The following is a 21,924-nucleotide window of genomic DNA, read 5'->3' as shown; positions in this document are numbered from 1 at the left end:
CACTGAGCGTGACATGTAGAAGAGATGATTCCATAGTGCACAGTTATGATTGGGGTAAATGTACCTGTTAAAACTTCTCTCTTTTTTCTGTTCTTAAGGTACATGAGTCCTCCTGTCTTTCTAGCATCCCTAGTAGATGGATGCTACAAAGTGGATGTAGGCAGGAAACCATTTTCTGTTTATCATTGTAGTCCTGTGACTTTAAAAATGTTTTTTAAAAACCCACATCTGCAATGAGTTGTGGTAAAAAAAGTAAAAAACAAAACAAAACACCTAAGCAATAATTTTATCTTAATGACAAGTTTTCTTCCCTTCATTCTCTCCTAGAATCCGAATCCAGGCCTTTAACAATCTTGGAACTGGTCCCTTCAGCCCCCACATTAAAGCAAAAACAAAACCTTTACCTCCGCAACCCCCACAAATGGAATGTGTGGTCTTTAGTTACCAGAGCCTTAAGTTAAAATGGGGTGACGGCCCTGGCAGAGCTGTAGTCACCAGTACAACACATTTCAACCTCGAGATGGAAGTTAAAGCTGGCAGGTGAGAGCTGCCTGTGTCTTGGTTCACATGATCAAGTGAGTTTTTTTTTTTTTAATATTCAAGAGCTCTTCAAGGTTTCAGAAGATGCCAGATTGGACCCAGATCACTCTCCTACTTACCCATAGTGGAGAACGAGAGATCACCTCCCCACCCCTCTTGATGGCGTCTGCCTTTGGGGGTTTATGCATAGGCTTAACATTCAAAAACATTTGTGTGTAGGTCTCGCATCATGCCAACACTATTCTAGGTAGAACCTAAGAATCCATCTCACAAGCTAGGCAGTACAGCTTTTAGATTGCTCTTTATACTTGTAAACTGCCCTGAAGCCCATACTGGCATATAAATTAACAGTAATAGATCATTATAGTTGCACATAGATATCCAGTGGCGTCTGCAGAAGAGCATGTGTACTGAGTGGATGAGGATGGAAGACATAGTCTCACTGTCTACCACATAAAGATGAAAAAGAAGCCTCCTTCCTGACCAGTAATTGTTGGTAGATGGAGCACTGTTTTGAGTTTCTTCAAAACATCATGCCACTTGGATCATGTAGAAGCATAGATAAGCTTTTTTTTTTCCAATGCCCTCATATGTTGCTCAGTAGTTGCCACTTGACAGTGTTTCTCCTCTTCTGGAGATTAACATAGCTACAGGAATCAAGGAAATAAAGAGCGGAAGAGACCAACTTTTCAGAATGTGCATCTTGAAAAGAAGAATGTGTATCTTGAAAAGAAGCAAACAGGCATGATTAGCTGTGCTTCAGAGTCTATAACATACATATCTTTTCCCCAACCCTGCAGATTCGTTACTGTCTACAGTGGACCTTGTCACACATACAAAGTGCAGCGGCTTAGCGAATCCACTAAATATTACTTTAGAATCCAAGCATGCAACGATGCTGGTAACGGAGAATTTTCTAAAGTTTACGCATTCACCACAACCAAATCTCCACCACCTGCTCTGAAAGGTGAGGACATTTTATCATATGTTATTTAAGCAAGGGAAACTTGGCAGTGGGGATTCCAGTGTTAGAGGCAATGCAGGGCAATACCTCGGTTCAAAGAGTGGTAACACAGTGCTGGCACAGAATGTAATAAACCTCCATGTAGAAAGGTAGTGTACCTATGATTTGTAGTCATTGGGGATGAAACCAGAAGCTTCTACATGTACCTTGCTTATCGCTGAGAGAAACATCTTGGTGAGATGGACATTTACTGTGTTTTGCTTACGCTTTGGAAATGTGGACAAGTTCTACACACACACCAGTTTTGTTCTAGTTTGGGTTGTCGGCATGGCTCACAGACAAGAAATATAAAACAAGAAACTAAAACAAATCACTCACTAAATGAGGTGTGACAACAAGTGGCTACTAAAGACAGGGCCTTTTTGGTTGTAGTGCTCCAGTGGTGGAATCTCCCCATAAAGGCTTCTCTGGCTCCCATATTAAGGTCATTTTGCCACCTGTTGAGGACTTGTTCTGTCTTGCAAGGGTTTTAAAATTCAGTACCAAGAAGCCATCCTTGGGCCACCTTCTTCTTCTTCGAGCCAAACTTCTAATTAAATGGAAAGGCCACAGGTATGCAGCATATGCTGTCTTACATTGCAAGCTGAGAATATGCACAACATTTTAAATGGATTTCTAAGATCTGAATTATGAATTTCCTCTTTTCAGCACCCAAAGTGCAACAAGTGGGAGATAACGTCTGTGAGGTCACATGGGAGACTTTACAGCCAATGAAACGTGATGCCATTGTTTACATTTTACAACTTGCCTGTGGGAGGGAAGTTGATCAGGTAATCTCAGTTATCTCTCTTCTGTTTGAAAAGTCTTGATTCTTAGGTAATTTTTTAAACTTGTGGCAAAAGGTCACTTTTATTATATGTATTTCTTTGAACTGCTAGATCAAAATACTGTGTGTTCAGAAGACTGGTGTTTTGTAGGGTATTTCCTGAAGCAGGGAAGAAGCATGTGCCCTTAGTTATATATATCCCTTTAAAAAATATTGTTGTCATCGTTGTCTCATTTTAGAATTAGAATTTTCCAGAACTGAAGATGGTGGTCCTGAGCATTACTCACATGCATGTCCTCAATTCACTTGAGCAAGAAATCCAACTCATGAAGAAAATAACACTATTGTGGTTATTTGTGGTAGCAGAATTAATGAAACTGCCGAGCAGGGGAGAGGAGACCCATGACCCTCTAGTTATTGAGGACTGTAACTCTGTCATGCCTGATACTTTACCACATTGGCAAGGGATGATAGGAGTCCCAACAATATTTGAAAGGCCACAGGATCCCTACCGCTGCTTCAAGACTCTAGGTTGTAGCCAGTGCTCGATTCTACTCAGCATACAACCACCAGAATGAATGGACATGACTAACCCAGGTCCACTATTGGACACAATTCACTGGCCTAGTTCTCACTGAGGTGATAATCTGTGGCTGGGCTGCAGTCCCAAATGGTAGCATCAGTGCACCAGTCTATCCCTAACTCCCCATACACATTTCTTTGCAACTGCAAAATCATATCCTGCTCCACCATCCACCTCCTTTTCTTTTTTCAGTAGCAAACAAGAGTAGAAGTCCTTGCACTTTGGAAACATTTTGCCATATAGAAGACATTTCTAAATGTAGGAGCCAACTACTCCCTTTGCACCCCACCCCATAAAATATTGATGAACATTGCCATTCAAATGATGTCCATGTGTGCGTACTGCATCTTGTGATTGATTTTGTGGGGTGGGACTTACCTGCCCCCTCAATATTTTATTCAAGTTGATACCCCCGTTTCTAAAGACTTATGTCTCTAGTAATGTGACTGTAAATTCTACATTTGTCATGTTCCTATCAAACAAGACCCATTGGTTGTGATTATTTAAAACTCCAAAACACTGTACTTTGTGGATGAGTACAGTTGAGAAATGTACTGGGCCAGCCTGCCCCAACCTGTTGCCTTCCAGGTGGTTTTTTATGGGACTTGTAGTCCAAAACATCTAGAAGACAATAGGTTGGAGCAGGCAGACCCAGCTATTCTAGGCTGAAATGCCAAGTGATCTACAACCTTCGCTTTGTCCCATGTTAATCTCCATCACCTCCAGGTACTGAGAGAGACCACTGTCTGAAACACTGGAGAGCTGCTGGCCATCCTTGCTGACCTAGATGGGCTTGCAATCTGACAGTCTATATTTGACAGCCTCATACATTCCTATTCAGTAGCACTTAGAACTTACTTGAATGTGTTTTAAATTTGATGCGTATGTATTTGTTCCTTCCTTAGGTATACAAGGGACCAGAGACTTCATTCCGTGTTACCAACATTCAGACTAACTGTGAATACCGATTCAGGGTGTGTGCTGGACGCCAGTATAACGACGGCACTGGATCCCAGGAACTCTGTGGACCATATAGTCCTAACACAGTGTTCTCATCTCAGAAACAGGCGTCCGCAGCACCAAACCCAGATGCCGGCCCCAACCTCACGAAACGCAAGAAGGCGCTCAGCGACGAACAGTTTGCCTTCCTGCTTCTCGTCATCTTTGCAATAGTTGCTATTTCATTTGCTGTTCTCATTCAGTACTTTGTGATCGTAAGCGAATGACCTTGCGGATTGACTTCATTACTCGGCTTGTTATTTTTCATACAGAAGTTTTATGCCTTGGGTATTTATGTAAATTCCAACTAAAATGCTAACTGGGAATGATTGTATAAGACCCACATTTCCATTTTTGCTGCTGGACTTTTAACAGTGAGGCTGGGTAGGTAGAACTTCTCCCCCTCCCACCCCCTCCACCACAAACTCTTCCTTCCCAGGGGTGGAGGGGTAAGAATAAATGAACAGAAGAAAATCCCTATTACCACATAGTTATGCATCTTCTAATCAGGGTTAGCTGTTGAAAACAGCAAAATAAATAAATAAAGCAAGCAAGCTGCCTTAACATGCACTTGTGATTCTCAGAGAGATGGAAAATTCTCACAGTAAGATTTTTATTCAAAGTCAAGAAAGGATTGGGGGGTGGGGGGAGACCAGCCTCTTCAGCCCAAGTCTGCACATGGGAGATATACAGCAGCAAAGATGGTTCGGCTTAGAACAGTACTGTATTAAAGAACATTGCTAGAGCATACCACAACAGATATATACTGTAGACAGAAATGAAACCAAAATCTTAGCAACTTCTACTTTAGTGATACTTTTATTTTTCTGATCATTTTAATCTTTGGTTTTCTAGTAGTTAGATTTATCACTTCAAGAGCCAAGGGTCATAGAAGGTGTCTGCATTCTTAGGAGTTTATTTTTATTATCAAAAGTGCCTCAAGGCACCAAGATTCACCTATGTACAGAAGGATTTGCATTGGTATGTAACGTGGCAAAATACTCCCCCTTCTATACTGTAACATTTCTGAATGAAATGCTTTCTCTCTCGTTGGTAAGCAACTTGTAGGCCCAACCAGAGTTCACTCTCTGAGAGAACAGTAACGCCCTGTGCTTCTGATTGAACACCACTGCGGCGTGTTTTTTTTCAGAGGAAAAGCACAGAATTTTTTTTGTCTTTAATGAGAACAAAAAGTGCATTTATGATAAATGTTCCACTATTTGGCTCAAACTGAGCAAATGCTTTTTGTACTATTCTTAACATAAATTTTTTTAAATAAGATTCAAACTGTGGTCGGTTCTTTTCACTTTTTTTTTTAAAGTTCTTGGGATTCTCTCCAGTGTAATCCAACTGATCAAGTCACATGTGAAAATGAACCTTGCTTTTAAAAAAAGTTTTAAATTTTTTAAAGGGAATTGCTGTCTCCTTGGTAGCAGTTTCATATTCCATTGTTTTTGTGGTTCCAAAGTCTTTTCAGTTATGTGATGAAACCTTCAGTGGCAGGTCTGGCTTTGGGTGGAATAGTGTTGTTGTTGTTGTTTTGTTTTGGGGGGGACGGGGGGTGAATATCATGCACTACATAAGACTGTTCTTTGTCAAGCCTCTGCAGCAGGTACCTGTGAAGTATAAGTAATTAAATGTTGTCTTTACGTTCATGCTCCTTTGAAAGCTGGAATCAACCTATTTCATTTTGGACAAATAAATCCAAGTTCAAACTACTAAGTTTGTTCCGTTTAACTAATAAGAGAAACCTAACAGTTATACTTTATGAAACATCAGAACATTTGCACTTGTACGTGGGACAGTGGATGTAATGTGTAAGTCAGTTTAGCTTGAGATGCCTCTGTTTCAGACAATAGAACACCATAAAAGTGTTTCTCAACTGGCTGTTAGTTCATAATGGTAACTTAAGATTTGTGGCATTGCGTTTGCATTTCACACCTGGGTGGAAAACACACACACACACACACACACACACACACACACATACATCATATCACTTAACTATCTTAAAAGTAGATTTATGGTGCAATCTGAAATTAATCTTTTTCAAAAAAAATGTACTCTCCTTTTTGTGATCTATTTATTTTGATTTTTTTTAAAAAATTCTGGAAACTATGTTTGAATGTATTGTTCTACTTGTAGAAGAACTTTTAAGTTTATCATATATTGTAATGGAAGCCTCTCTTCAATGTTGGAAAGAGTTTTATACAAACGTTAGTGTCTTTTAGTTCACAGGAACGTTTACAACCTGATTTTCTTTCATACTTCACTTTTTATATAAAACAATAGATTGTCAGCAGATTTCTGTTGCCAAAGGGTGTGTTTTTGCTGAACTCTCTGACAAAAATGATTGGGAGGGAATACAGAGTCTTATTTAATTGGCAATAGTATGTCAGATACAATTTTTTTTAAAAAAAATTAGGCTTTTTTGAATAAATACTAACCAAAATTATGACTTCCTGGAAAGTTAAAAGTTTCATTTGTATTTGTATTTGCCACCAAATGTTTATATGTCCAGATGATTTACTGGAGAACATAATGGTAGAATTTTATATTTACAACTATACATTCCAGGCTGATGTACTCTAGTGGCATTAATGTATTAGATCCCCTTTTCTCTTGTTTATTTTATTTTATTTTATTGCTGTATTTCATACTTATGTTAAACCTGCCAGGCATCGTATTACTAAATTGTAACTATCAAATAGATAATATATTTAATATGGCCAATAAAGATACAATTTTTTCCCATTGGGTTTGTGGAATTATTATGTGTAGTGTATGGTGATGCATGAAGGAGGCAGGGGCCTCAGACCCTTGTTTATATATAGTTGCAAGAGACAGACCTCAAGGGGCATATAAAAAGAACTGTTGGTGCACTAACCACTACAGGTAAAATTCCATGTCCAGTCACACTTTGGCCAGACTTTCTGATTCTTGGTTGTAACTTTGTTTTCATTTTATGGCCAATTTCAAAGGGATGTTTTGTATCATGTTTTTTTAAATAAAAAAGGCAGAAAATTTAGCATGCATAATGCATCTCTCTTGAACATAGAAACTTCCTTACACCAATGGTCCATCTAGCTTAGTATTGTCCACATTGGTGGGTGGTGCTGTGGTCTAAACCACAAAGCTTCTTGGGCTTGCCGATCAGAAGGTCAGCAGTTTGAATCCTCGCAATGGGGTAAGCTCCCATTGCTTTGTCTCAGCTCCTGCCAACCTACAAGTTTGAAAGCATACTAGTGCAAAATGATAAATAGGTACAGCTGCGGTGGGAAAGTACCCGGTAAATGAAGTTTTTGTGTGCTCTGGTTTCTGTCATGGTGTTCTGTTGCTCCAGAATCAGTTTAGTCCTGCTGGCCAAATGACCCAGAAAGCTGTCTGTGGACAAACGCCAGCTGCCTTGGCCTGAAAGCGAGTTGAGCGCCGCAACCCCATGGTCGCCTTTGACTGGACTTAAACGTCCAGGGGTCCTTTACCTTTTTACCTGTCTACTTTGATTGATGAGGGTCCTCCATGGTGTGACAGAAGGTTTTTTCCTTGCCCTATTGGGAGTTGGTAGAACCTTCTGCTTGCGGGATGGGATATGCTCTACCACTGAGCTACTGCCCTTCCCCAATTCTGCCTAATTCTACTTCAGATAGATACTCAATAATTTAAATGGAAAAAGTAGCAAGAAGACATGGATAAATTTCTAAGCTTGTGTCCTATAAGGAATAGAAACCTCAATTTTAAAAGTAGAAATCTCAGGCTTCCACACTTTTTTGCCCTCTATCCTTAGAATCATAGAATCATAGAGTTGGAAGAGACCACAAGGGCCATCCATTCCAACTCCCTGCCAAGCAGGAAACACCATCAAAGCATTCCTGACAGATGGCTGTCAAGCCTTCACTTAAAGACCTCCAAAGAAGGAGACTCCACCACGCTCCTTAGCAGCAAATTCCACTGTTGAACAGCTCTTACTGTCAGGAAGTTCTTCCTAATGTTTAGGTGGAATCTCCTTTCTTGTAGTTTGAATCCATTGCTCCGTGTCCACTTCTCTGGAGCAGCAGAAAACAACCTTTCTCCCACCTCTATATGACATCCTTTTATATATTTGAACATGGCTATCATATCACCCCTTAACCTTCTCTTCTCCAGGCTAAACATACCCAACTCCCTAAGCCATTCCTCATAAGGCATTGTTTCCGGGCCTTTGACCATTTTGGTTGCCCTCTGGACACGTTCCAGCTTGTCAGTATCCTTCTTGAACTGTGGTGCCCAGAACTGGACACAGTCTTCCAGGTGAGGTCTGACCAGAGCGGAATACAGTGGTACTATTACTTCCCTTGATCTAGATGCTATACTCCTATTGATGCAGCCCAGAATTGCATTGGCTTTTTTAGCTGCTGCATCACACTGTTGACTCATGTCAAGTTTGTGGTCTACCAAGACTCCTAGATCTTTTTCACATGTACTGCTCTCGAGCCAGGTGTCACCCATCCTGTATTTGTGCCTTTCTTTTTTTTTTTGCCCAAGTGTAATACTTTACATTTCTCCCTGTTAAAATTCATCTTGTTTGCTTTGGCCCAGTTTTCTAATCTGTTAAGGACATTTTGAAGTGTGATCCTGTCCTCTGGGTGGAGTACAGGATCAGGTTTAAGGTGCTGGTTTTGACCTTTAAAGCCCTATGCGGTTTAGGACCCTCGTATTTAAGGGACCGCCTCTCCTGGTATGTCCCATGTAGGACCTTAAGGTCCTCAAATAATAATCTTTTGGAGGTCCCGAGCAACAAAGACGTTAGGTTGGCCTCAACTAGGGCCAGGGCCTTCTCAATATTGGCCCCGACTTGGTGGAACAGCCTATCACAAGAGACCAGGGCCCTGCGGGATTTGGCATCTTTCCGCAGGGCCTGCAAGACGGAGCTGTTCCACCTGGCCTTTGGGTTGGTTTCTGTTTAATATTTATGCTTCATCTTTTATTGGTGGGTTATTTTGAAATTGAGACCTGCAGTTTTAATTGAATTTTTAAATTTGTATTTTAATCTGTTATTTTAAATTGATCGTTTTTATGCTTCTTGCTGTGATTTTAACTGATATTAGCCGCCCTGAGCCCGGTTTTCTGGCTGGGAAGGGCGGGGTATAAATAAAATTATTATTATTATTATTATTATGGGTCCCCCTCCCAATTTGGTGTCATCTGCAAACTTGATCAGGATGCCCTCAAGCCCATCCTCTAAGTCATTGATGAAGATGTTGAATAAGACTGGGCCCAAGACAGAACCCTGTGGCACCCCACTAGTCACTTCTCTCCAGGATGAAGAGGAGCCATTGATGAGCACCCTTTTGGTTCGGTGAGTCAGCCAGTTACAAATCCACTGAATGGTAGCATTGTCTAGCCCACATTTTACCAGCTTCTTTACAAGAATATCATGGGGCACCTTGTCATGGGGTGTGGAGAAAGTGGACAGAGAAAAGTTTTTCTCCCTTGTAATAGTAGAACTCATGGACATTATCCCCCACCCACCCACCCAAAAGCTGCACGTTGGAAGATTCAGAGTTGCAAAAGCCTAGTTGTGGTGTATAGTTAAATTATGGAATTTCACGCACAAGAAGGAGTGGTGGCTTTAAAAGAGGATTGGGCGGATTCATGGAAGAAAAGGCTGTCAAGGACTACTAACCCTGAGAGCTACATTCTCTCTCCACGTTCAGAGGCAGCATGCTTCTGAATACCAGGTGCTAAAAACTGCACAAGAGGAGAGTGCTGTTGCACCCATGTCTTGCTTGTACCAGAGTTCCATACATTGCTTTCCAACTTCTACCAGGCTATTCTCATAACTCACTAGGTCCTAACTTGGCTTTACTCCTGACGTGCCAGCTTACACTGGCTTCCCACCAGATTCTATCCTGGATCCACCCTTGATGTAGCGGATTCTTCCAGGCTCGATCTCTGGGTTATCATGTCCTTTTCTGGTTCCTGCTGCTCTAGTTCTGCGGGGCAGTCAAAGGGCCAGAGTGGCATGCTTTTAGGGTGTATGCTAGGGAGGCCAGGGATCTTCATGACAGTGGTGACTTGCCACTTTTCCACAGACACACACATACAAAAATCATGCTCAAAGCAACCTACAACAAAGAAACAGAGATGCATTTGAGCAAGGTGGGAGAAAAATGCATCAGGACCAAGCACTATCTTCCTGGGTGCCTACTTGTATCCCACAAGCACTATCTATATATTGAGAGGCAATGTGGACCAATGGTTAGAGTGTAAACAAATAGGAATGTAAGCTAGATGCTGCCCTTTAACTTATGCTAACCTCACATGGGGCAGGGGGCAGGGAGGGGGGAGAATATCTATGATGAGCTCCTTGAAAGAAGGGTGAAACAAAATAATAATAATAATATTATAGGTAGGCTTTTTTTTTAGAGTTTAGGAGCCAAGAAGTACTGCTACAAGGGATTATTACACAAGTTAGGCAGAGTACAACGTGTTGCTCTTCAGTTTTTACACCAGAAACTACTGCCGGCAGCACAACAGCTAAAATACATTCATATGGATATATACAATACATAGAATGGGTACATAACACCAGCCTGTTAGCAATTTTAAAAGCATTGTTAATAAATCCACATATGAGATGGAGCATAACATTCCGTCCATTGTCACTGACAGCTTCTTCTATTATTCCGGCAAGGCACAAAATAAAACAAAAACCACAAATACTGCTTCAATTATTAACCCCTGCTGCATAAAAAGATTCTTTTGGGATCAGCATTCCGAATTAGAAAGAAAGAACTAATGAAATTAAATGATCAGGTTCCTATGCATTTTTCCATATGTAGATTTCCAGATCATCTGAATTTCAGCTCTGATTGCTAAACGTATAGTCTACATTTGATGGTGATGATTATTATTTTAACCATCTATGCCACTAGGAAACATTGAGTTATAATCTCTCCAGCTAACAAAACTTGTTTTTCTTCCGCTATCATCAACCAGCCCAGCTGTCATCCATAATCTTCCTGATAATGTGAGATGCTGCACTACCCCAGGACTTGATTATTTTGTGTGAAGTTCGTTGAAATCTGGCCAGAAAAACCAGTCAACAGATCTACATTCTCAAGTGAAATTACAGCTTTAATTAACTTTGCACTGAAGCATTTTCTCTGGCACTTTCCTGTTTTCATAAGCTTATCAAAATGTTATTTGGCACAGCAAAATTTGAATTGCCATTCAGGCAAACAATCAGATAAACAAATAACGCTCTTTTCTTAACAATAATCATAACATCTCTATGTCTAATTCACTCCTATGTTTAAGCTGTGCTGCTTGATTCTGAAGGTGTCACCCCAGCAATCCTTACCCCCAAGCTATTTTATCATAGCATTCCCTCCCCAATTTTAAATCTTTTGGGATAAGACATGAGAAAATGAAATACAAGGCAGGAGATCAGAAAATGAAAGAATACCTAAGAAAATTAATGAGGGGAAGCGGACTGGACTAAATAAAACAGTGGGATGCAAGAAAATGAGAAAGTGCAAGGCTCAAGATAAGGTAGAATGCCTTTATCATCTCTGAATAGTTTCCCAGGGTTGATTATAAGATTATACACAGTTGGGAGTAAGACTCATTGAACCCAAATGGGGCAAGGTGCAGCTGAGAAGGATGCTCTGCCAGGACTTGTGCTCTTCTCTACTCCTCTCCCACTTTCCTCCTACCCAAGGTGGCCCTGCCCTCTGCTTACCGCTCAGAGCTGGTGTGTCACACAAGGCTGAGCCTCAACAGTGGCACCATCTCCTTCTCCTCCTGCCTGTTCTCCAGCAGCTGCTGCAGGACCAGCTTGCCTGTGGGAGGAGGTTAGCAGCAGCAGCCATGAAAAGGCAACAGGATGCTTCCTTGCAAGCACTGCCGCTTTCACCATCACTCAGAACAAACACCGGCTCATCCTCCGCCCCAAGCTTGGTGGCGGCACCACTGTGAGGAGGAAACAAAGCCTAGAAATCAAGACTTTCCATGATCAAGCCACATTAAGCATATGTTCTTTGCATGCAGAAGGCCCCTGTTTCAGTTTTTTGCATCTCCAAGTAGGGGCAATGCCTGTTGAGCCAGTGTCAGTCACTGCAGATCGGGGGGGGCACTTTTTAGGCACCATGTGTACATCTGGGGTTTTGAGAGCCTGCTGTGGGCACTACCTCCTCTGGTCACTTGTCTTCCATGGTTTATCTACATGCAGTGCGCACAACAAAAGTCCACACACAGATTCCTTGCTTTTCTTTACAGCGATATTAAAAATAGATCTTCTTGAATTTACATGATGTTACCTGGGGGCCTACCCAAAAGAAAAACCCATCAAATTAAGGCTTATGTTGATAGATAGCACAGCGAAAAATTACAGACAGGACTTTGGGGCTCTAAATGAAAGGCACTATCTGCCTGTTTGTGCCTTGTACACTCTCACCACGTTTTGAATCTGTGTGTGTGTGTGTGCGCGCACACACACACACACACACACACACCGATGAAGAGCTGTCCTTTAGTTTCTGGAGAATTACTGCTGTTTGATGCTTTTCCTCTCAAATGAGGGAAAACCTAAGCCACATTCTCTTTGCAGTTCAAATGAGGTGTGTATATTTAGAATCATAGAATTGTAGAGTTGGAAGAGACCACAAGGGCCATCCAGTCCAACCCCCTGCCAAGCAGGAATAAGCATGTGTGCATCTCTGCTTCATGAATTGGAGTTTGGGATGGTTGGGGCTGCAGGGGCAAGGAAACCAAGGACCTGAGGACATTCCCACCCATTCTCTGGTACAGCAGCATACAAATATGACTGGATATGTGGTAGGGGGGAAATGGCCTCACTGTGTTTTAAGCCATTGATTTGTACATAGCCTAAACGTGAATATTCCCCAATGGAGCATTTTTTTCATTTAGATTACACAGTGACAGTGTTCAAGAGGTGCATCCTTCCAGCCCAATTAGATGGGAATGGAGAGAGACTTGTGTACCTGGAACAAAAAAAATGGCCCGCACGTTGGTGGTCACGCAAAATGGTCACTGTCTGTATTATAGATAGATAGATAGATAGATAGATAGATAGATAGATAGATAGATAGATAGACAGACAGACAGACAGACAGATAGACAGATAGATAGATAGATATAAGTTTTTGTGGGAAGGAAGCAGGCTCTATGCAGAGTTTAAATTGCAGTGATGTGACCTAGAAGCAAAGCAGCAAGGAAAGAGAGAGAGAGCCATGCTGGATCCCTAGAATCCAAGGCTGCAGCTGCAGGAGAAGAAGGACCCTATTGGGGTGTTATGCTGTGAAGCCCTCCAACGTAAACTCAGGTTGAATATACATGTAAATAAAACATATATCCTAAAGACACCACAGTCTCTGCTGTGCCTCATTTCCAAAAGGAAACATGAACCCTGGGTGAGTGTCTGGAACCTCTGGAATCTTGCAACACTGGGAAATTGAGGTATACAAAATATCCTATTACATTTGTTTATTGGTGGCATGATTTGATTTAAACAACAACAACCAATTCCTTTTAAAGCTTAGTTTGTGTGTGAAATATCTACTTCAACTGTCTGTGGCTTGGTATATAAAAACAATGCTACAGCTTGGCGTGAGGGGCCATTCATTTTGAAAACAAAACACAAAATGAATGCACCCATAGATCTACTTTTTTTTTTAAAGATGAATGCGGAAATTAAAAGAATAAAATTGTAATGTCATGATTTTCTCCCCCATTTGCTTTTAATGCTTTTAATATTTTTCACATTCACAAGGAGTGGCCGGGGGGGGGGGTATGTGAGCAAGCAGTAGATTTTGCCATGCAGTTCTCTAATCATTAAAATGCATGTATTGGGGGAAATGCATATGTTAGTGCAAAATAACACACAAATGTGTATTATATCAGGGAATGCAGGTTGTTGAAATGTGCGCATTAGACAAAAATGCACTTATTAGGAAAGATTAGCACAAAAAATTCTGATGAATTTTAACAAGGATTATCTTTCTAAAGTAAAATTGCTGCAGAAATTCAGAAAACTGTAATCAATATTGGAAAAATGAAAACAAGAGAAACTGAAACAGACACCTTTATCCATCTCTAAATGCAGCTGAGCTCTTGAATTGCTCTATCTATCTATCTATCTATCTATCTATCTATCTATCTATCTGGGAGCAGAGGGAAGGGGTGTGGGTGGTTGGGGGAGATCTTGCAAGCAAGGCACTTACATTTCTACTAGCGTATTTCGAAATTATTTCACAGGAAAGAACTGATTTCCACACCTTCAACAGATGTCTTGCCACTCCTGCTTAAGTTCCTCTGCTGCCATACCTGGTTATGGTTCAGAAACTTGCACACAGCTTTTCTGTACTTTTGTGACATGACGTTGTAAAGGATTGGATTCACAGAGGCTCCAAAGTAAAACAGCAGCATTGAGATGAGGTTGAAGTACTGGCTTATATCATAGAGGACTGTGCTTCCCTGGGCGAAGAGGATTCGGCCGACGTGTAAGGGAAGCCAGCAGAGCACAAAGGCCACGACCACGACTGCTATATGAGGGCGAGAATATATTTCCGCAGGTCAATATACCAGACACTAAGTCCTTCCCTCTCTTTAAAATAGCCCAAAGTTTTCTTGGCAGACCTCTGTGCATTCCAGCCAGTGATAAACACTTAGGAAGTTGCTTAAGGAGATAGTCAGATAGAGATGCTTTGATGCCCCGGGCTTAATGTTCTCCACCCCTGCTTTGAAAGTAGATTTTACCATCTTTGAACTCGTGTTGAGCAAGTGGGCCTTTTAATCAATGTACTCGGTGGTACATAGAGACTGCTTTTCAACTACATAGGTAAAATGTTTTTTTAAAAATAAATCCATTCTAAAACCAACAGTCCAGAGCAACAAACTAAAACATAGCAGTGTGAGAATTAAAGTGTATGCAAAGGCTAGCTGGAAGGAATGAACCCTGGCAGGTCTCCATGGAAGACATTGGGAAAGTAGGAGACCATTGAATCCTCATATCTAGGAGCTGTTCAAAACTTATGGGGGAGGCTACTTCCCCCTGACAATTTGTACTTCAGGTAGGGTTGCCTGGCCAAGAGCATCCCAGCTCCTGAAATTTCATGGCCCAAACCAGGTGATGTCATGGGATGGACCTTGGAGATGGAGGTTAATTGGAAGAGTTGACTGGGACAGCCCCACCCCAACCCTCAGAGTGGCTATGCAATAATTTGCGGCCAGCTCTTGCCAGGCTGAAATTTGCAAGCTGCCTGCGGTTTTCTTAGCAACAACAAAAATTAAAGGCAGTCTCACCTACCTGGAAACCAGATGTTGTTGGTCCCCACCTTACACCAGCTCCAATCAACAACACCTGGAGGACCACAGGTTACCTAGTACTGGCTCAACCTCTTTAGATCAGGGATGGAGATCCTGTGGTCTTCCATATGTTGTTGAGCTACAGTGCCTATCATTCCTGACCATTGGCTGTGCTGACCTGGGGTTAATAGGAGCTGTAACCCTACAACATCTGGAGGGCCACAGGTGCCTCATTGCTGGTCTAAAAGGACCATCCCGACCCTGTTCAAACAAGCCAAATTCCCAGTATCTGGCAGGTACAGGTGCCAATACAAGTCACATCCATTTATTGTGATTCTTCTCCCAAAGAATCCTAGCAGCTGTAGTTTACTCCTCACAGAGCTACAATTCCAAACACCATTAACAAACTACAGTTCCCAGAATTCTTCAGTGGAAGCCATGTGCTTTAAATGTATGGTGTGGATGCAACCACATGTTGAGAACAGTCTTGCCTGATCACATTATAGAATAAACACATTACTCTTCAGGCTGTTCCCAGTCTTTCTTTAACTTTGCTTTCTATTTTTTTTTCTCCTCTCCTTCCATTCTGGTGCATTTGAGTCATGCTCTTCACAGCGGGATGCTACTTACCTAGCATTTTGACAGTTTGTTGGTGGTGCCTCTCCCTTGTTGCAGCATGGTGCCCCTCCAGCTTCTGTGCAGTTCTCCAGAGCTTTCGACAGATCAGCCCATAGAGGAGAACTAAGCAAACTACAGGTAGAAAAAAATACAAGGTGGAGAGCCATGTCATTGTTTCCAGAAGCCCCGAACGGGCTGCTTGCTCAATGTATTTGCATTCATTGGTTTCCTCTGGGAGGCTTCCATTGCGGTGTTCCACGCCAAAGAGAAACAGGATTGGGATGGCAGTCACTGCAGAGCAAACCCATATCAGGAGGATTATCCCTTTGACCCGCCTTTTAGTGATGGTTGCTTTGGCTTTCAAAGGGAAGCAGATTGCAAAATATCTCTCAACACTCAAGGTGGTTATGTGGAGTATGGTGCAGTAAGTGCAGGTTTCGTTGAGGTAGACATTAAACTTGCAGAGGAAATTGCCAAAGATGTACGGCTTATACTTCCAGATTCTATACAAATCAGAAGGCAAGCCAAGGAAGATCAGACTGTCAGACAACGCCATGCTGGATAAATACATATTAACCGTTGTCTGCATTTCCTTGTATCGCTTAAAAATTAATATAATGGTCATGTTCCCAGTGATGCCCGAGAAGAACAAGAGGATGCAAATAATTGTCACTGGCACCAAGACAGGAGTGTTAAACAAGGAAGAAGGGTCTTCATAATAGTCTGTATTATTTCCAATGGAACCATTCAATGAAATAAAATCCATTTCTGATTAGTGTTGATCCCTTCTTGCCTAGGGACTCGCTCACCCTTCTCCGTCAGTGCTCTTTGCTTCAAAGTGAAGTTTCCAAATGCGTTGAGAATTCCCCCATCAACAAGTTCAATCTCATTTCCGTCCAGAACTGGGGGCTGCTTATACAGACCAATAGCCTACAGAACTTGAAGAGGCAGGTGTCCAACGTTAATCAGCCTCTGAAGCTAGAAGTAGTGTTGGGATTTTAGAAGGGAATCTCTGCCAGAAGCAAGAGAAGAGAAAGAAATTCAGCGTATACAGTTGAGATGTACCGGTAGTTAGATTAAACAGCCCATGAAGGTCAGTTGTATGGAGGCCACCATGCACACACATCTCCATCCAGAACTCTGCTGCCAAAATTATTTCCCTCTTTTGTCTCTCTAACCATGTGACACTCTTCCTTAAATCCCTTCACTGGCTTCCCATCTGCTCCCAGATATTGTTTCTCACCTTCAAAGCCTCTGTAGTTCATTCACCCTTCCTGCTCTCTGAAATGACTCTGCCCATTTTCTCTTGCTGCCTCTTACACCTGGAGCTGCTTCCTGGAGTGCCTTCATGCAAAATGCCTCCTGTATTTCCCTGGACTTCACCTCACATTAGTTGTATCCAGCATAGCCAATGATCGATCATAAGAGCTGATGGGAGTTCATACTCCAACAGTCTCTGGAGGACCACATAGGTTCTCCATGCCTGCTGTTTGTTTTCCTGAGCTCCTTGGAGGAAGGAACAGGATTGTTTTTAAAATTTAAGGAGCAACAATAAAAACAGTATCAAAACTATTAACAACGTATTCACAGCTTGAACAAATCACTAGAAAGACAAACATGCACTGCTGCTGGAATGAACAAGCAGAGCCAACAGAGTTGAGAAACATACCTTCTCCTTCTGCAAAATGTTTGCCAGGCTCTTTCATAAATTCAGTGTCTGCAGCTCTTGCTTCCCCACCGCACATCACCAAAGCTTCTGCTACATTTACATTATCTGCAGCTTGGGAATAGTTGTTTGTTGGTTTTAAAGTCATCAGCAGCAACCTCTGCCTGGTTGGGGCAGCAGCCATGCATAAAACCCTGATTAAGTGCTACATCTCTCAGGAATCAGTTGGGAAAGTTTGATCTTTTGAGTGCTTTCCTCCTCCACCCTTCACCCACCTGCCCTTCCCCTGTGGAGCATGACAAACAAGGCAACATTTTGAAGCCATCCGTCAACATCTTCTGCCATTTAAACAAGGGAACATTAAACAGCTGGGCCTACCTCTCCGTTTCTCCTTAATCTATCATCTAAAGTGGAACACATCCACCATTACCTGGAAGGGCCAGACAGCAGTTTGATACTGCAAATCCAATTAGAATGCCCCAATCAATTATTTTTTCCAGGTTTGGCTTCAGCAAGCAAGAACAGCAAACTATCTTTCCTGATGGACTGAGGATCCTTTGCAACAGATGCCAGTGTGTGGAAAGATTTTGACCAAGTGAATTTTTAATACGTTGGTCAAGAGGCCTCTTTCACTTAGCTTTTCATTTATTTGATCATTAACCAAGCCTGTCCAAACAAGCTTTAATGGACACCCACTCTTTCTGCAAAGCCTCATTTGCTACAACTGAAAGGTCAGCTTGACATCACATGCATCCTAAAGGCGTTTCGTTCACCTTTCATGCAGAACATCCATGTTCCGCAAGACACAAGGAAACAGGATGGTCTCTGATTTGTTTACTTATTTGTAAAAAAATAAAGATAAAAATGTCTATACACCACCAGTACTAAGGGGTGGAAATATAATGGTGATGGACAGAATACAATCAACAATCAAATAATGTGTATGAAAGAAGTACAAAATCCACCACAAATCAGCAGACCAGACTCTTCTTGTGTTGATGCATTAAAGAGTCCTGCTGGATCAAATCAGAGACCCATCTCATCCAGCACTCTGCTCTCACAGTCACCAACCAGATGCCTACAGGAAGTCCACATGCAGAAACCAAGTGCAACAGCAGTTTCCCCACTTGTGATGATCAACAATGGTATCCAAAGTAGCCATTGATAGACAGCCTCTATGAATTTATCCAGTCCTCTTTTAAAGCCATCCGAGTTAATGACCACCACTACATCTCGAGGGAACAAATCCCGTGTTTTAATGATGTGCTATGTGAAGCAGTATTGAATCATCCTACACTGAACTTCACTGGGTGGCCTCAAGGTCCAGCATTATGAGAAAAGGATAAACTGTCTCCCTAACTTTCTCCAAGGCATACATAATCTTGCACACCTCAAGCCAATTTCCCCTTGCTAAAGTTACCCCCCTCCCCTTGCTCCTTGCCACTGCCCACCCCTATTATGGTTGGCCACCCCTCTCTTCACCTTGCAGCTCACCTAAAAAAAAAAAACCCTTCCTTTTAGACCTCACAATCCCTCCTTAGATCTTGTCAAAGAGCCTCTTAGACCTTGAGGGAAGCCCGGAAATAAACATGCTTTTTTCTTGCAAGTGGCAGCAGCAGTAGGGAAGAACAAAGGCAAGAGATTCCACCCCCTCGTTCTGCTCCTTTCTACACCACCAGCAGCAGAAGCCTAACCTTCTTCATCCCTTTTTGGCAATGGTGGTAGCCGAAGCAGCAACAGTGGGACAATGGGGGGAAAGGCTTTATTTCCTTCATTGTCTTCACTTGCTACGTAGCAGTGGAAGGGGGGGGGGAATAAAGGAGAGAAAGATTTGGACCTTCCCCTTTCCCCAGGGATGGAGGAAGATGGCCAGCAGATGTGCTAGCCTCTCATCATGCCACATCATCATGTTCCCTGTGTCACCTGTCTACGACCAAGCGAACTGCAGCATGACAACTTTCTTACATCCCCCCCCCAAAAAAAATTGTTTAGGGGTACTCTCATTTTCCTACTCATATTGAAAACTGCCCCTCAATAAAGCCAAACTTAGATTCACAAAATGTTTAGGGGTATGCGTGCCCCTGTGTCCCCCCCCCCCCCCCAGAAAAAGCACTTCATATAGGAAGAAAAAGACCCAAATATTTCAGCCTCTCTACTGAGGAGTTACTCCACACACTTAATTGCTTTGGTTTCCCTTTTCTGAATCTAGCTGGATTACCCTTCAAGGAAAGCCTGAGTGAACCAATGAGTTCTAAGCATGCTCCTATATGACAGTACTTGTAGGTACCTGCCTGATGTTAATTGGGAGCTTAGCCCTAGTCCTAACTGGAGATAACACTAACTTCAGGAGCATGCAGTACTACTGCGTCATTCCCACTTCCCCAAGCATTAGGAAGTTTACAAGGTAGCCACTGCAGGATTAGTTTTTCTTGAGGCGGGCCTTCTGGAGACCTATGGTATCTTTTGGAATTTGTTAATTTGGAAACATATTGAGCACAGGTGGGCATCTAGACAAAGGTCATGTGTGAGGAAAATTAGTTCTTTCTGAAGCAGGTGGCATCCACGTCTACCACCTAACCCAGTAGTTGAGTGGGAGAGCTGAAAATAATGCCAATATATTTCACATCTGGCAACCAATGCACCCCTCTGGTTTCAGATAGTACAAAAGTCTAAAAAGCCCAGGACAGAATTTTTCACAGCCCTCTAGTGGCTATGGTGACTCATAACTCAGGAAGTGTATACAGTGTTAGTTCTCAAGTGCCTTGGTACTCAAACTTGGAACCCAAACACTGCAAACCTGGAAGTAAGTGTTCTGGTTTGCAAACCTTTTTTCAGAAGCTGAACGTCCTCTGTTTTGAGTGTTACGCTTCGAATTTGAGTGCCATGCTTCCATTTGGAGTGCCACACTTCCGTTTTGAGGGCCACACTTCCATGTTGAGTGTTACGCTGAGGTCTGTCTATTTTTGCTATTTTGCATTTTTATGGCATTTTTGTTTTGTTTTTGTGTCTGTGTGGAACCCAGTTCAGCTACTGATTATGTGACTGCAGTACATTGTTTATTGCTTTCATTTTATGGATCAACTAGCTGGCCCGGCCACGCGTTGCTGTGTTTTTGTTTGTTTGTGTTTTATGCTTTTTAAAATTCTCCTGACCCCAAGAGTATTCTGGAAGTTCCTGTTTTCATTCTTCCCTGTCCCTTTAGAGCAGGGGTCAGCAACCTTTTTCAGCTGTGGGCCGGTCCACTTTCCCTCAGACCATGTGGTAGGCCGGACTATATTTTTTTTGGGGGGGGGGGGAATGAACTAATTCCTATGCCCCACAAATAACCCAGAGATGCATTTTACATGCGAAGCTGTGGCAGCCATTTTAGGTGAGGGCACTGGCTACCTTAAAGAGCATTCTCCCCCGCCCCAGTCCCAAAATTACCCAGTCCTAAAATCACGCACCCCAGTGACACAATCCCATCAGAGCTGGTCTTGCTCAGTGCAACCTCTCAGGCATACCTCTTGCTCCGTATTTTTTCTCTCTCTCAGTGCATGCGAAGCTGCGGCGGCCATTTTAGGTGAGGGCACAGGCATTGTTGCTCTGGCCAGGTCTGATGCTGTCGACGGGCGATCCGCCTTTCTATTGGATGCTGTTGGAATCTTCATTCCTTTTGCTGGTGAGGTTTAATAGGCACACCACTCCCCCCCCCTTTATTTTAGGTATCACAGGTGTGGTTTTTTTAAAAAAAAATTATTATGCCAGATCCTTCCTTGATGTTCAAGTTACGCTTTGTCCTAATTTGATGCTGTTTGGTGCAGCGGTTACGGATTACATAGGTTTCCGGCGTACACGCAATGGGAACATTTATATATATATAGATGGTCTCGTTAGATAGTAAAATTCATATTACATTGCTGTTTTAAGGGTTGTTTTTAAAAGTCTAGAAATGATTAATCCATTTTGCATTACCTTCTATGGGAAAGCGCGCCTTGGTTTTGGAATGCTTTGGTTTTGGAACAGACTTCCGGAACGGATTAAGTTTGAGAAGCAAGGTACCACTGTACTCAATTCTTTCTTTTTTAAACATATTTTTAATTAAAGATTTCTTGGTTTGCAAAAGTATGTGCAATGTCGCTTTTTTCAAGTTACATTTTCTACAGATCAGTTTCATTTGTTGAGACTTTAGTGTTACATTAGGATGAAAAGCGGGAAAGAGGTGGAGGGGGGATGGTGAGTGGGGGTGAGGTCGGGTGGCAATACCTGTTTTGTGTCAGCGTTGCTTGTGCGGGTTCTATTCTAACCAAACTAAGCCTCCCGATGTATATTTTGTTTCAGGAGGTGGCCTTCTCTGTGGTGACACCCTGCCTCTCTATCCCCACCCCTACTAATCAGGTCCACTTTCTACAAAGCCGCTGAAGAACACATCTTTTTGCCAG

General features: G+C 42.3%; 2 protein-coding genes across 3 annotated transcripts in view; one reads left to right on the top strand and one right to left on the bottom strand.

Annotated features, from left to right (window-relative positions):
* FNDC3A (fibronectin type III domain containing 3A) overlaps positions 1-6,666 on the top strand; it is a 65,579-nt gene extending 58,913 nt beyond the window's left edge. For both annotated transcript variants that reach the window (XM_033138355.1, XM_033138354.1), the window contains exons 24-27: positions 328-540; positions 1,341-1,507; positions 2,213-2,334; positions 3,819-6,666. In XM_033138355.1, coding sequence (XP_032994246.1) covers positions 328-540; positions 1,341-1,507; positions 2,213-2,334; positions 3,819-4,139 — 823 coding nt within the window. In that variant the 3' untranslated portion in view covers positions 4,140-6,666. The remainder of the gene's footprint in view (positions 1-327; positions 541-1,340; positions 1,508-2,212; positions 2,335-3,818) is intronic.
* Positions 6,667-14,150: 7,484 nt separating this feature from the next.
* LOC117040135 (growth hormone secretagogue receptor type 1-like) lies at positions 14,151-16,640 on the bottom strand. The gene is made up of 2 exons (XM_033137719.1): positions 15,850-16,640; positions 14,151-14,456 (listed from the first exon to the last, which is right to left on the bottom strand). The coding sequence occupies exons 1-2, from the start codon at positions 16,601-16,603 to the stop codon at positions 14,164-14,166; spliced, it is 1,047 nt and encodes a 348-aa protein (XP_032993610.1). The 5' UTR covers positions 16,604-16,640; the 3' UTR covers positions 14,151-14,163.
* Positions 16,641-21,924: the final 5,284 nt, after the last annotated feature.

This window comes from Lacerta agilis, chromosome Z (genome assembly GCF_009819535.1).
Source record: "Lacerta agilis isolate rLacAgi1 chromosome Z, rLacAgi1.pri, whole genome shotgun sequence".
NCBI lineage: Eukaryota > Metazoa > Chordata > Lepidosauria > Squamata > Lacertidae > Lacerta > Lacerta agilis.
Note: the sequence above shows the minus strand (reverse complement) of the source record. Positions and strands in the feature narration are given on the sequence as shown.